This window comes from Nerophis ophidion, linkage group LG08 (assembly GCF_033978795.1).
Source record: "Nerophis ophidion isolate RoL-2023_Sa linkage group LG08, RoL_Noph_v1.0, whole genome shotgun sequence".
In the NCBI taxonomy this organism is placed as follows: Eukaryota; Metazoa; Chordata; class Actinopteri; order Syngnathiformes; family Syngnathidae; genus Nerophis; species Nerophis ophidion.
In genome coordinates this window covers 1,193,202-1,207,790 of record NC_084618.1, presented here as the reverse complement: position 1 = coordinate 1,207,790, position 14,589 = coordinate 1,193,202, and the positions used below count along the sequence as shown (strand labels likewise).

The 14,589-nt window shown below is 39.0% G+C and overlaps 1 protein-coding gene across 3 annotated transcripts in view; it reads right to left on the bottom strand.

The window, feature by feature from the left end:
- LOC133557172 (eukaryotic elongation factor 2 kinase-like) overlaps positions 1–14,589 on the bottom strand; it is a 50,607-nt gene that overhangs the window by 12,517 nt on the left and 23,501 nt on the right. For 2 of the 3 annotated variants that reach the window (XM_061907423.1, XM_061907424.1), the window contains 6 exons: positions 13,392–13,524; positions 13,204–13,331; positions 11,191–11,389; positions 8,836–8,894; positions 8,532–8,609; positions 1,832–1,888 (listed from right to left, as the gene is read on the bottom strand). In XM_061907423.1, the coding sequence (XP_061763407.1) occupies positions 1,832–1,888; positions 8,532–8,609; positions 8,836–8,894; positions 11,191–11,389; positions 13,204–13,331; positions 13,392–13,524 (654 nt within the window). The remainder of the gene's footprint in view (positions 1–1,831; positions 1,889–8,531; positions 8,610–8,835; positions 8,895–11,190; positions 11,390–13,203; positions 13,332–13,391; positions 13,525–14,589) is intronic. The other variant, XM_061907425.1, reaches the window with a different exon arrangement.

Below are 14,589 nucleotides of genomic sequence, written 5' to 3'. Positions count from 1 at the left end.
GTTATATTGTCTTTATAGTCCAGCCAGTTAATCCATTTTTGGGGGGAACTGAGGGGATTATTTTAATGCATTCAAGAGTTTTACGGACTGAGGAAAGAAGTTGTTACAGAACCTGGAGGTTCTGCTACGGAACCTCTTTCTAGAGTCCGGCAGTGAAAACAGTCCTTGGTGGGGGTGGGAGGAGTCTCTGCAGATTTTCTGAGCCCTGGTCAGGCAGCGGCTTTTTTGCGATCTCCTGGATAGGAGAACGAGGAGTCCTGATGATCTTTTTTCCGACGTCCTCACCACTCTCTGCAGAGACTTCCAGTCTGAGGCACTGCGGGCTCCAGTAAAGACAGAGATGCTGTCAGTCAGTAGGCTCTCTACAGTGCCTCTGTAGGCACTATAGAGAGAATAAAGAAGAAGGAGTACAATCTTTGGGCAGAGCGTGGTGCTGGACTGTACAGACAGTACTATGGCCATGTCTCTCCTCGGATCTGAGTCCATATTTAATTCTGTCTCTGTTCAATTATTTGCCTTTTGTCTTGTTTAATAAATGTCATCAGTGTTTGAACCTGACAACATTATTTCTTAATATCGAAATAAAAACATACTTGCACTGCACTTTTGTTGGATGTGTCTTTAAGGCACACACACTCAGGCTCCCAAAGCCAAATTGTAATTAATTTAATTTTAAGAACATTTAAATTTCCCCTCAAGACATAATAAAGTATGTCTGATTCTTATTCTGAAATCTACTTTTGTTCGCCAAGTAAAACCTTATCGCTTTTAATTGGAGTTGTGAATGAATTTAAGCAAAGTAGGAATGATTCATTATGAATTGAATATTTTTACAGCTGGAGCCTACAAAACTGTTTACGACACTCCTGAATACGGTTTTTAACATTAAGAAATCGCCATAGACATGAGATTGGGAGGGGGGGTCACCCACATCTGTGGTCCTCTCCAAGGTTTCTCATAGTCATTCACATTGACATCCCACTGGGTTGTGAGTTTTTCCTTGCCCTTATGCGGGCTCTGAACCGAGGATGTCGTTGTGGCTGGCGCAGCCCTTTTAGACACTTGTGATTTAGGGCTGTATAAATAAACATTGATTGATTGATTGATTGATGGTTTACTGGTGTGGGTGGCACTTAGAGCAGGTGGGTCAAGGCCCAAGGACACAACAGCAGTGACTAGGATGGCATCGAACCTGTAACCCTTAAGTTGCTGGCACCGCCATTATACCAACTGAGCTGTACCGCCCGTGACACTTTTATGAGCTGGTCCCTGATGGATCCTGAGAGCAAGTGTGTGCAGTCAAGACTGAAGTGGGGCCCTGCATGCTGGGTATGTACTTAAAATGGAACTTGCCTTTTCACTAATGATTTAGGGGGGGGTGTATATTGTAGAGTTAGTGCTGCAAGGAGTTCTGGGTATTTGTTGTGTTTGTCAGAGTTAGTTTGGGATGAACCCCAAGATGCAGAGAAGGAGGCAGGCGTTGAATAGGAGAACATGATTTAATCAAACACTAAGACAAAACCGAACAAAAGGGTACAAAAAAAAAGCGCGCACGAGGTGGATAACAAACTAAAAGAGCTAGCATGGGAGCTAGCAAAAACAAAATGGTCTAGTGTGGAATCTAGCGGGTAGCGAGCTGGAAAACAGAAGTCGTACTTGTAATATGAAAACAAGACTATCACGAGTAATAAGACATGCACTGATTGGTTCCTGCAAAGCAACCACCTTCCTCTCAAAAGGGAAGACAAACAACAGCAGGAGTGGGATGATCGATTTCAGTGACGTTATAAATGATTCCTTTTGCACACCGGCGTCTCCAATGTTCCTTTACCCGTTTAAAACTGTCCTCGTCCGACTCGGAATAATGTCTTTGGTAGCGTTGGCGAGCCTACAGCGTGTGGCGATAAACACATGCGTCAAAGAAAGAAACCAACAAAAAAACCAAAAACACTGCAAGGTTCAATCCAGGTGGACAAATGAAGGTGAAATACAAAAACAGCAGCAAGAGAAGATAAAAAATAAGTAAAGCTAACAATGACTCTTTAGGGGTGTCCAACATGCGGCTCAGGGGGCTTTTGTGTCCCGCAGTTTCACTTATCTATATACCTGATTTATTTCTTCATTCTATTGTTTTATTGGTGTGGATTAACTACGATCAAAGTATTGGACAGGACGTCGAAATGTGTGAATAAAGTTGTACTTTATATAAGAAAAAAATGTGGATATCTTGTTATCTGTATTCATTCATCACCCGTAGGCTCGTAATGCTCGGTCTCATCACCCACAATGCACCTGCTTCCGCTCCTTTTCTTACATCCGGTTTGCCGCAATGCATTGTGGATAATGCAGTATTTTAGTTAGGCTATAACAGGGGTCACCAAGGCGGTGCCCGTAAGGACCAGATGAGTCGCCCGCTGGCCTGTTCTAAAAATAGCTCAAATAGCAGCACTTACCAGTGAGCTGCCTCTATTTTATACATTTTATTTATGTACTAGCAAGCTGGTCGCGCTTTGCTCGACATTTTTAATTCTGAGAGAGACAAAACTCAAATAGAATTTGATGAAAATACAAGAAAATATTGTAAAGACTTGGTCTTCACTTGTTGAAACAAATTCATTTATTTTTTTACTTTGCTTCTTATAACTTTCAGAAAGACAATTTTAGAGAAAAATACAACCTTAAAAATGATTTTAGGATTTTTAAACACATATACCTTTTTACCTTTAAATTCCTTCCTCTTCTTTCCTGACAATTTAAATCAATGTTCAGGTAAATTTATTTTTTTTATTGTAAAGAATAATAAATACATTTTAATTTAATTCTTCATTTTAGCTTCTGTTTTTTCGACGAAGAATATTTGTGAAATATTTCTTCAAACTTATTATGATTAAAATTAAAAATAATTATTCTGGCAAATCTAGAAAATCTTTAGAATCAAATTTAAATCTTATTTCAAAGTCTTTTGAATGTCTTAAAAATTTAGTTCTGGAAAATCTAGAAGAAATAATTTTTTGTCTTTGTTAGAAATATAGCTTGGTCCAATTTGTTATATATTCTAACAAAGTGCAGATTGGATTTTAACCTATTTAAAACATGTCATCAAATTTCCAAAATTAATCTTAATCAGGAAAAATTACTAATGATGTTCCATAAATTCTTTTTTTAATTTTTTCAAAAAGATTCGAATTAGCTAGATTTTCTCTTCTTTTTTTCGGTTGAATTTTGAATTTTAAAGAGTCGAAATTGAAGATAAACTATGTTTCAAAATTTAATTTTCATTTTTTTCCTGTTTTCTCCTCTTTTAAACCGTTCAATTAAGTGTTTTTTTCATCATTTATTCTCTACAAAAAAACCTTCCGTAAAAGAAAAAAAAATGTACGATGGAATGACAGACAGAAATACCCATTATATATATATATATATATATATATATATATATATATATATATATATATATATATATATATATATATATATATAGAGCACCTACATTGGTTTGATTTGTTTTCTATTTTATAGCCCAGGGGTCAGCAACCTTTTTGAAAGCAAGAGCTACTTCTTGGGTACTGATTCATGCCAAGGGCTACCAGTTTGATACACACTTCAATAAATTGCCAGAAATAGCCAATTTGCTCAATTTACCTGTAATAAATAAATCTACACATATATATATATATATATATATATATATATATATATATATATATGGTTATGTGGGCTCTGAACCAAGGATGTTGTTGTGGCTTGTGCAGCCCTTTGAGACACTTGTGATTCAGGGCTATATAAATAAACATTGATTGATTGATTGATATATATATATATATATATATATATATATATAAATAATATATATCTAATAATATATATATAAATAAATCTACATATATATATATATAAATAATATATATAATAATATATATATATATAAATAAATCTACATATATATATATATATATATATATATATATATATATATATATATATATATATATGTAGATTTATATATGTAGATTTATTTACTACAGGTAAATTGAGCAAATTGGCTATTTCTGGCAATTTTTTAAGTGTGTATCAAACTGGTAGCCCTTGGCATGAATCAGTAACCAAGAAGTAGCTCTTGGTTTGAAACAGGTTGGTGACTCCTGGGCTATAAAATAGAAAACAAATCATCCAGTGTAATTTTTCATAAATAATCAATATCAAATACATGTATAAATCAAATCAATTCACTTTTAACTCTTTAGCTGTAAATAATAATAGATCAATTTATCAGCAATTGGAGGCCTACGGAAATGAGATGTTCTTATTTAAACGGGGATAGCAGCTCCATTCTATGTGTCATACTTCATCATTTCCCCATATTGCCATATTTTTGCTGAAAGGATTTAGTAGAGAAAGTCGACGATAAAGTTTGCAACTTTTGTTCGCTAATAGAAAAGCCCTGCCTTTACAGGAAGTAGCAGACGATGACGTCACCCGTCCTCACATCCTCACATTGTTTTTAATGGGAGCTGTCACGTCTAATTTCTTCCCCCGGAAGACATTTGGCATGACAGCCCCTCCAATGCCTGAAGGACCCCAATGAGGGTGTGATAATACCAAGTTCTATGACTCTTAAGGGTTACAGCTGCAAAATTAGCGAAGCAAAAGTAGCTTGAAAGGTTAGCATGCTGGAATGCTAATATTTTTTCCTCACCGTTATTTTTCACCAATGACAATCAGCCAATTATATTGCTTTTAAACCAGGCAGCTGTGTGGGCCGCTTTAAGGTCCTTCCACCCTCATTGGGGTCCTTCAGGCATTAGAAGGGCTGTCACGCCAAATGTCTACCGGGGTGAAGGTTTTTGTTGGGGGGGGTAAGAAATTTGGCGTGACAGCGCTTCCAACAAAAAAAGCTATTCGGAGCGAGAAAAGGAGAATTTCCCAATTAATTTGAGTGAGGATGAAAGATTTGTGTTTGAGGATAATGATAGCGACAGACTAGATAAAAAAAAAAAAAAACGCGATTGCATTGGGACGGATTCTGATGTTTTTAGACACATTTACTAGGATAATTCTGGGAAATCCCTAATCTTTCTATTGTGTTGCTAGTGTTTTAGTGAGTTAAATAGTACCTGATAGTCGGAAGGGTGTATCCACGGGTGTGTTGAGGACAGTGTTTGATGGAAGTCGACGGCAGCTTATGTACGGCTCAAGCTCAGCTGATCTCCGGTAAGTGGCGACTTTTTACCACAATTTTCTCACCGAAAACTGCTGGTTGACATTTGGTCGGGATCCATGTTCGCTTGACCGCTCTGATCCATAGGAAAGCTTCACCTCAAGGAATTTTAAACAAGGAATCACCGTGTGTTTGTGTGGCTAAAGGCTAAAGCTTCCCACCTCCATCTTTCTACTTTGACTTCTCCATTATTAATTGAACAAATTGCAAAAGATTCAGCAACACAGATGTCCAAAATACTGTGTAATTATGAAGTTAAAGCAGACGACTTTTAGCTGTGTGTGTGTGCAGCGCTCATATTTCCTAACAGTCTGTGACGTCATCATTCCGCGACGTTTTCAACAAGAAACTCCCGGGAAATTTAAAATTGTGATTTAGTAAACTAAAGCGGCCGTATTGTCATGTGTTGCAATGTTAATATTTCATCATTGATATATAAACTATCAGACTGCGTGGTCGCTAGTAGTGGCTTTCAGTAGGACTTTAGATCTAGCATGCAAATTATGAATGATCATCACACATGAACTATACAATCCATAAGTTACAACAATTGGCTTTATTTGACCAAAACAATCAAATCAAAATAAGCACTATAGAAATACAAATATTTTGTACAAACCCCGTTTCCATATGAGTTGGGAAATGGTGTTAGATGTAAATATAAACAGAATACAATGATTTGCAAATCCTTTTCAAGCCATATTCAGTTGAATATGCTACAAAGACAACATATTTGATAGTGCAATTCCCCTTTAACCCTTGTGTAATGTTCATATTGTTGTTACTCAGCCAGGGTTTGTGGGTCTGATCGACCCGTTGCATTTTGTGGCTTTTGATGCCTCGCCATCAAACACTTTTATGTTAAAATCCTGAACAGATAATCATCAATCCATCAATATTTACTTATATAGCCCTAAATGACTAGTGTCTCAAAGGGCTGCACAAACCACCACGACATCCTCGGTAGGCCCACATAAGGGCAAGGAAAACTCACACCCAGTGGGACGTCGGTGACAATGATGAATGATAAGGTAAACATCTGTTCAGTATTTGAACATAAAAGTGTTTGATGGTGAGGCATTAAAAGCCACAAAATGCAACGGGTCCATCAGACCCGCAAACGCTGGCTGAGTAACAACAATATGAAGGTTGCACAGGAAAATTTCTCTGCCAGTTACTTCTTCTTTTGTGTTTCTGCACCTGAGGTTCCCACACAAGATTGCAATGTTGTTTGTCTGCTCTCATTTTTTCGCACATTTCACCCTTTTGATGTTCTGTGGACAGTATTTCCTTGAATTGCCGCTGGGGCGCTAATTCATTTAAAACCTCTTCTCACTCCGGTGTTTACCAAAGGCATGCGGTAAAGGCAAGCATGCGCTAATTATTTTAAAACCTCTTCTCACTCCGGCGTTTACCAAAGGCATGCGGTAAATTTAGGCCTGGGCTTATAAATTTAAGTGTGATGTAAGGATACCATCATGAAAAGCACATTTAATAAAAAAAACGTTATTATGGTCTTACCTTTACTTATAAATGAAGTCCATGCGCAGCTCCTTCTGATCAAAAGCATCGATAACTTGTTTATAGAAGTCTTCCTTATCTTTCTTCAGTTTTAAAAGTCAATCTGTCTCGATGGAGATCTTCCTTTATTACCTCCTGCTTCGATTGAAAGTCCAGTTTAGAAAACTGTTTTATTTTAGATATGTAATCCTCCATGTTAAAAGTGCAAGCAAGAGGAAAAAATAAAGGATCGCTGCTCACTTCTGCAGCCGAGTAGTCGCAAGAAGGATCACTAGCGCCCTCTACAACCAGGAGGCGGGAGTCATTTAATGACTCATATTTGACACACGCAGCTACGGTATATTAATAAAACATAGCTGCTTACTGTTCTTTTTAGACTATATTCTATAGCTTGGACCTTAAATCCTACTGAATAGCTCTTGATCTTCTTCCCTTTATGCGATTTCAAATGATTGAAATCAGCCTCCTCCATTTTGAAAATGATGACAGGTGAAGTGTCACTCGTGACGTGACGAGTTTGACCCAGTGGAAATTCTAGGCATATGCTAATTATTTTGCGAAACGAGTTTGACCCAACATCAATTATAGACATGCGCTAATAAAAAAAACATTTTGCGAAACGAGTTTGACCCGGCGTTAATCCTGAGCCGGCGGTAATGCTAAACATGCGCAAATTATTTTGCGAAACGAGTTTGACCCGGCAGTAATTCTAGGAAGGCGCATACTATATACCCTGCGGCAATTCAAGGAATTTGTTCAATTAATAATGGAGACGTCAAAGAAGAATGCTGTTGGTGGAAAGCGGTGGATTGCAGCTGCCTTTAGCAACCGAAACACAGCCGGTGTTTCTTTGTTTGTTGTGAAGCTTTAACACGGAGCGGTCAAGCGAACATGTTTCTCTACGTCAACCAGCAAGTTTTTGGATGGGAAAATTGTGATATCAAGTCGGCTGTTACCGGAGACTTGAGTGGATTATGTGACCTCCTCCTGTAGCTGTCAAAAAGGCAGCTGTGATCTTGGCTCCTGCATTGGCTTCTCTGAGAGACACTGGCGGTCAACGCAGCCCTCCAACTTTCAGGTATGACTTTATAATCTCACTAAAACACTATTAACACAATAAGCAGATCAGGGATTTTCCAGAATTATCCTAGTAAATGTGTCTAATAACATCTGAATCGCTCACACTGCAGTCGCCTGGAGCCGTCGCCTTTTCTTTTCTTTCTTTTTTTAGTGCTTCACTCTAACTTTCCTCATCCAGGAATCTTTCATCCTCGCTCAAATTAATGGGGAACTCCTCGCTTTCTCGGTCCGAATTGCACTTGCTGCTGGTGGCCATGATTATAAACAATGTTCAGCTGTGAGGAGCTCCACAACCCGTGACGTCACGCGCACATCGTCTGCTACTTCCGGTACAGGCAAGGCTTTTTTCTTAGCGACCAAAAGTTGCGAACTTTATCGTCGATTTTCTCTACGAAATCCTTTCAGCAAAAATATGGCAATATCGCAAAAATGATGAAGTATGACACATAGAATGGAGCTGCTATCCCCGTTTAAATAAGAACATCTCATTTCAGTCGGCCTTTAAAATTGTTTGACTGGACACCCCTGCTTCACACGCTACATTTGACTACTTACACTTACCAAGCTCAAAAAGGTTCATAAACTTTTAAATTTTCTACTAGTCAGACAGTTGTTTTGATAGAATAAATGGACTTTGTAACAATGTAAAAGTACAAGTACACACACAGGTCGTGTCTTGACTGTGTAATAATGCAGTGTGTGATGTATTCACCCCGTCCACGTGGTCGTTGGGGTCGCCCTCACTCCTCTTCTCGCTTGGGTAGCCACTGTCCCCGCCGCTGTCTGAGTCCTGCGCACGTAAAGCACCCCGATATTCACAAAATGTCTTTTACCATGAATTGATTAACGTGGACCCGACTTAAACAAGTGGAAAAACTTATTGGGGTGTTACCATTTAGTGGTCAATTGTACGGAATATGTACTGTACTGTGCAATCTACTAATAAAAGTATCAATCAATCAATCAATCAAACTCATTAGACTGCAACAAATAAAAAAAATATAATTATTGCTCACCCTGTGCTCGCCTGTGTTGTCAATTCTTTCCTGCTCGAACATGCCAGTGAAAGACAAACCTGCCAAAAAGCAGAGAAACATTATGTGCTGTGTTCATGGTGGCTGGGACATATGGAAGAATCCAGACTTTGTGAACAAAAAGGCAGACGTATATTGAATATATAAAGGGAAAGACACATGCTGAATGAGAAATCCCTGCATATGTTATATTATTCTTTTATTTTTCTATATTTTACATATTGTGTTGAAGTTTGGGGAAATGTTTATAAAACAAACATAGACCAGGAATAAAACTTCAAAAAAGGATCATTAGAATAATACACAAAGTGTGCTACTATGAACATACCAATCCATTATTTATAAGTTCTAATGTATTAGAATTTTAAGACATTGTGTTTTTGAAAACAATGGAAATGAAGTTTCATGTAAAGAACAGCAGCCTTCCAGCTTGTAGTCTTAGGTTATTTCAATTAGGAGGAGAAAACTATAATTTACAGGGGATATAGATTTTTGAAATATGTAAAGTACAAACCCCGTTACCATATGAGTTGGGAAATTGTGTTGGATGTAAATATAAACAGAATACAATGATTTGCTAATCCTTTTCAAGCCATATTCAGTTGAATATGCTACAAAGACAACATATTTGATGTTCAAACTCATAAACTTTATTTATTTTTTTTGCAAATAATAATTAACTTAGAATTTCATGGCCGCAACTCGTGCCAAAGTAGTTGGGAAAGGGCATGTTCACCACTGTGTTACATCACCTTTTCTTTTAACAACACTCAATAAACGTTTGGGAACTGAGGAAACTAATTGTTGAAGCTTTGAAAGTGGAATTCTTTCCCATTCTTGTTTTATGTAGAGCTTCAGTCCTTCAACAGTCCGGGGTCTCCGCTGTCATATTTTACGCTTCATAATGCGCCACACATTTTCCATGGGAGACAGGTGTGGACTGCAGGCGGGCCAGGAAAGTACCCGCACTCTTTTTTTACGAAGCCACGCTGTTGTAACACGTGCTGAATGTGGCTTGGCATTGTCTTGCTGAAATAAGGAGGGGCGTCCATGAAAAAGACGGCGCTTAGATGGCAGTATATGTTGTTCCAAAACATTTCAACAATAATGGTGCCTTCACAGATGTGTAAGTTACCCATGCCTTGGGCACTAATGCACCCCCATACCATCACACATGCTGGCTTTTACACTTTTTTTACACAGTCTGGATGGTTCGCTTCCCCTTTGGTCTGGATGACACCATGTCGAAAATTTCCCAAAAACAATTTGAAATGTGGACTCGTCAGACCACAGAACACTTTTCCACTTTGCATCAGTCCATCTTAGATGATCTCAGGCCCAGAAAAGCAAGCGGCGTTTCTGGATGTTGTTGATAAATGGCTTTCGCTTTGCATAGTAGAGCTTTAACCTGCACTTACAGATGTAGCGACCAACTGTATTTAGTGACAGTGGTTTTCTGAAGTGTTCCTGAGCCCATGCGGTGATATCCTTTAGAGGTTGATGTTGGTTTTTAATACGTCTGAGGGATCAAAGGCCAAGGTCATTCAATGTTGGTTTCCGGCCATGCCGCTTACGTGGAGTGATTTCTCCAGATTCTCTGAACCTTTTGATGATATTATGGAGCGTAGATGTTGAAATCCCTAAATTTCTTGCAATGTCACTTTGAGAAAGGTTGTTCTTAAACTGTTTGACTATTTGCTCACACAGTTGTGGACAAAGGGGTGTACCTCGCCCCATCCTTTCTTGTGAAAGACTGGGAAGTTGTTTTTATAGCCAATCATGGCACCCACCTGTTCCCAATTAGCCTGCACACCTGTGGGATGTTCCAAATAAGTGTTTGATGAGCATTCCTCAGCTTTATCAGTATTTATTGCCACCTTTCCCAACTTCTTTGTCACGTGTTGCTGGCATCAAATTCTAAAGTTAATGATTATTTGCTAAAAAATAATGTTTATGAGTTTGAACATGAAATATGTTGTCTTTGTAGCATATTCAACTGAATATGGCTTGAAAAGGATTTGCAAATCATTGTATTCTGTTTATATTTACATCTAACACAATTTCCCAACTCACATGGAAACGGGGTCTGCAGTAATTACTTTCATTACATTGATTTTTTTTTAACGTTCATGTTCCAGGCAATTTAATTTTCAGTGAAGGTTTAGGATAGGCAAATATAAGCTTTGGCTTCAGCCTATTCCTTTTTCGGTCATTCTTTTTCTGTTCTTTTGTGTGTGTATGACTGTTGATATGAATAACCTGTACTGTTAAACTGATCACACAAAATGGTTGATTGATTATATGACCGAAATAAACTTATTTCATTCATTCAGGTACCAGCGGGGGAGCGCCCCATGTATCCGTGCGCCACCAGGGGCGAGCAGGGGACGGAGTCGGCGTCGCTCATGCTCTCGTCCGCGGACGACGTCTCGGACAGGCGGGTTAACAGCGGCGGCACCCGGCTCCCGGACATGGTGCGGACGCGGGGGGAGCCGCACTGTTCCTCGCAGCCCCTCAGCACGGTTTTAGCCGATTTCTAGGAGAAAACAAGAATGAAGAGTTGGGAGGCAGAACGTGGAGCTGCTTGGCCAAACTTTGGACTTGGGGACATTTGTGGCCTACAGCTAGCTGCATATTAAAAATATATATATACATGTACCAGTTGTGCTCATAAGTTTATAAACCCAGGGCGAATTTACAAACCCCGTTTCCATATGAGTTGGGAAATTGTGTTAGATGTAAATATAAACAGAATACAATGATTTGCAAATCCTTTTCAAGCCATATTCAGTTGAATATGCTACAAAGACAACATATTTCATGTTCAAACTCATAAACATTTTCTTTTTTTTCAAATAATCATCAACTTTAGAATTGGATGCCAGCAACACGTGACAAAGAAGTTGGGAAAGGTGGCAATAAATACTGAGAAAGTTGAGGAATGCTCATCAAACACTTATTTGGAACATCCCACAGGTGTGCAGGCTAATTGGGAACAGGTGGGTGCCATGATTGGCTATAAAAACAGCTTCCCAAAAATGCTCAGTCTTTCACAAGAAAGGATGGGGCGAGGTACACCCCTTTGTCCACAACTGTGTGAGCAAATAGTCAAACAGTTTAAGAACAACCTTTCTCAAAGTACAATTGCAAGAAATTTAGGGATTTCAACATCTACGCTCCATAATATCATCAAAAGGTTCAGAGAATCTGGAGAAATCACTCCACGTAAGCGGCATGGCCGGAAACCAACATTGAATGACCGTGACCTTCCATCCCTCAGACGACACTGTATCAAAAAACGACATCAATCTCTAAAGGATATCACCACATGGGCTCAGGAACACTTCAGAAAACCACTGTCACTAAATACAGTTGGTCGCTACATCTGTAAGTGCAAGTTAAAGCTCTACTATGCAAAGCAAAAGCTATTTATCAACAACATCCAGAAACGCCGCAAGCTTCGCTGGGCCCGAGATCATCTAAGATGGACTGATGCAAAGTGGAAAAGTGTTCTGTGGTCTGATGAGTCCACATTTCAAATTGTTTTTGGAAATATTCGACATGGTGTCATCCGGACCAAAGGGGAAGTGAACCATCCAGACTGTTATGGACACAAAGTGTAAAAGCCAGCATGTGTGATGGTATGGGGGTGCATTAGTGCCCAAGGCATGGGTAACTTACACATCTGTGAAGGCACCATTAATGCTGAAAGGTACATACAGGTTTTAGAACAACATATACTGCCATCTAAACGCCGTCTTTTTCATGGACGCCCCTGCTTATTTCAGCAAGACAATGCCAAGCCACATTCAGCACGTGTTACAACAGCGTGGCTTCGTAAAAAAAGAGTGCGGGTACTTTCCTGGCCCACCTGCAGTCCAGACCTGTCTCCCATGGAAAATGTGTGGTGCATTATGAAGCGTAAAATAGGACAGCGGAGACCCCAGACTGTTGAAGGACTGAAGCTCTACATAAAACAAGAATGGGAAAGAATTCCACTTTCAAAGCTTCAACAATTAGTTTCCTCAGTTCCTAAACGTTTATTGAGTGTTGTTAAAAGAAAAGGTGATGCAACACAGTGGTGAACATGCCCTTTCCCAACTACTTTGGCACGTGTTGCAGCCATGAAATTCTAAGTTAATTATTATTTACAAAAAAAAAAAATAATAAGTTTATCAGTTTGAACATCAAATATGTTGTCTTTGTAGCATATTCAACTGAATATGGCTTGAAAAGGATTTGCAAATCATTGTATTCTGTTTATATTTACATCCAACACAATTTCCCAACTCATATGGAAACAGGGTTTGTACATTAGATTGAAAAGTGGTCCCGGAGGGCGCTAATTACCAGCAGTTTGTTGGTGCAGTCCAGCTGCTGCTTCTCGGGTGGGGAGAGGTCAAAGGGCGTCAGGCCCATGCTCTTGCAGATCTTGTTGCACAGGTGGGAGTGGAAGAACAGCGCCATGCCTCGAACGCCTAAAAAAAAAAAGGGCATTAAAGGGTCTTTGGAAGCTCCAAAAAAAAGTTATGGCGTACCCAGATTTCCATCGCCAAAGTCAGTCCCCTTTTCTGTGTGGATCTGCGGGTCGGTGTAAAGGTCGCCTACGCCCTGGATGTCAACCACGATCAGCTGGTGACCCGAACGCTCAAATGTGAAGTGACTGAAGGCCTGATGGACACAAAGACAACAGATTAGGATTAATGATGGACCATATTTACCATGTTCAAAGGCAATTGCAATTTTTGGGGAATTTCGCCTATACAATTCTTATGTAAGACACAAACACATAGGTTTTTCTTTTTATGCATTCTAAATAGTTATATACGGCAAGCAAGAGGTGGCCAACAATGTAGCTAATGCAAGTACTCATTTGTGTCCATAAAACATCCCAAAAAACATTGAAAAACCACCAACAATACTGCCTTTACATCTCAGGATTAATAACAAAGTATTAGCTAAGTAAGCGCTACTGCAGAGGAACTACTTTTAATGGAGTCGTTATCGCAGCTAGCTAACGCTGCTATATTGACATATTGAACCGGTGAGCCTATAATCTAGATAATTCTAGATTATAAATCATTCCTCTCACTTGTATTGTAGAAGGTTCTGGCCATAAATCATGAAGTTGGTCGACTTCAACATCCAACGTAAACCCAGAGATGGCAAGAAAGACATAAATAGAAGCTTGTTTGCGGATACCTGTTTTTTTTCTCAAAACCTGCGTGAGGATTATGATTAATTATTCATCTAAACTGAAAGATATAAACATCCCCTCAGTCGGCATCCCGGTGAAAGCGGATATTGTACAGTAAGTAAATGTGGTATTATGTTCAGAGTTTGCATTATGTGTTTAGCACTTAGCAATACTGCTACCTGCTGGATCCTTTTACCACACAGCTTCTAAAAGTTGTAGATCGTCCTCCTTATATGCAGGCTCAAAAATATAAGGTTCTGGATCATCAGTAGTAAAAAAAAAAGATGTCCCAAAGTGGGGCATGGCAGATTAAAACATCCCATCAGTTGGCATCTCAGTGAGAGCAGACATTGTACAGTAAGTGATTATGTTATTATGTTCATAGTTTGTATTCGGTGTTTAACACTTAGCAATACTGCTGCCTGCTGGATCCGTTTACCACACAGTTTCTAAAACTTGTATATTGTCCTCCTTATATTCAGGCTCAAAAATATAAGGTTGTGGATCATCAGTAGTAAAAAAATGATGCCCCAAAGCGG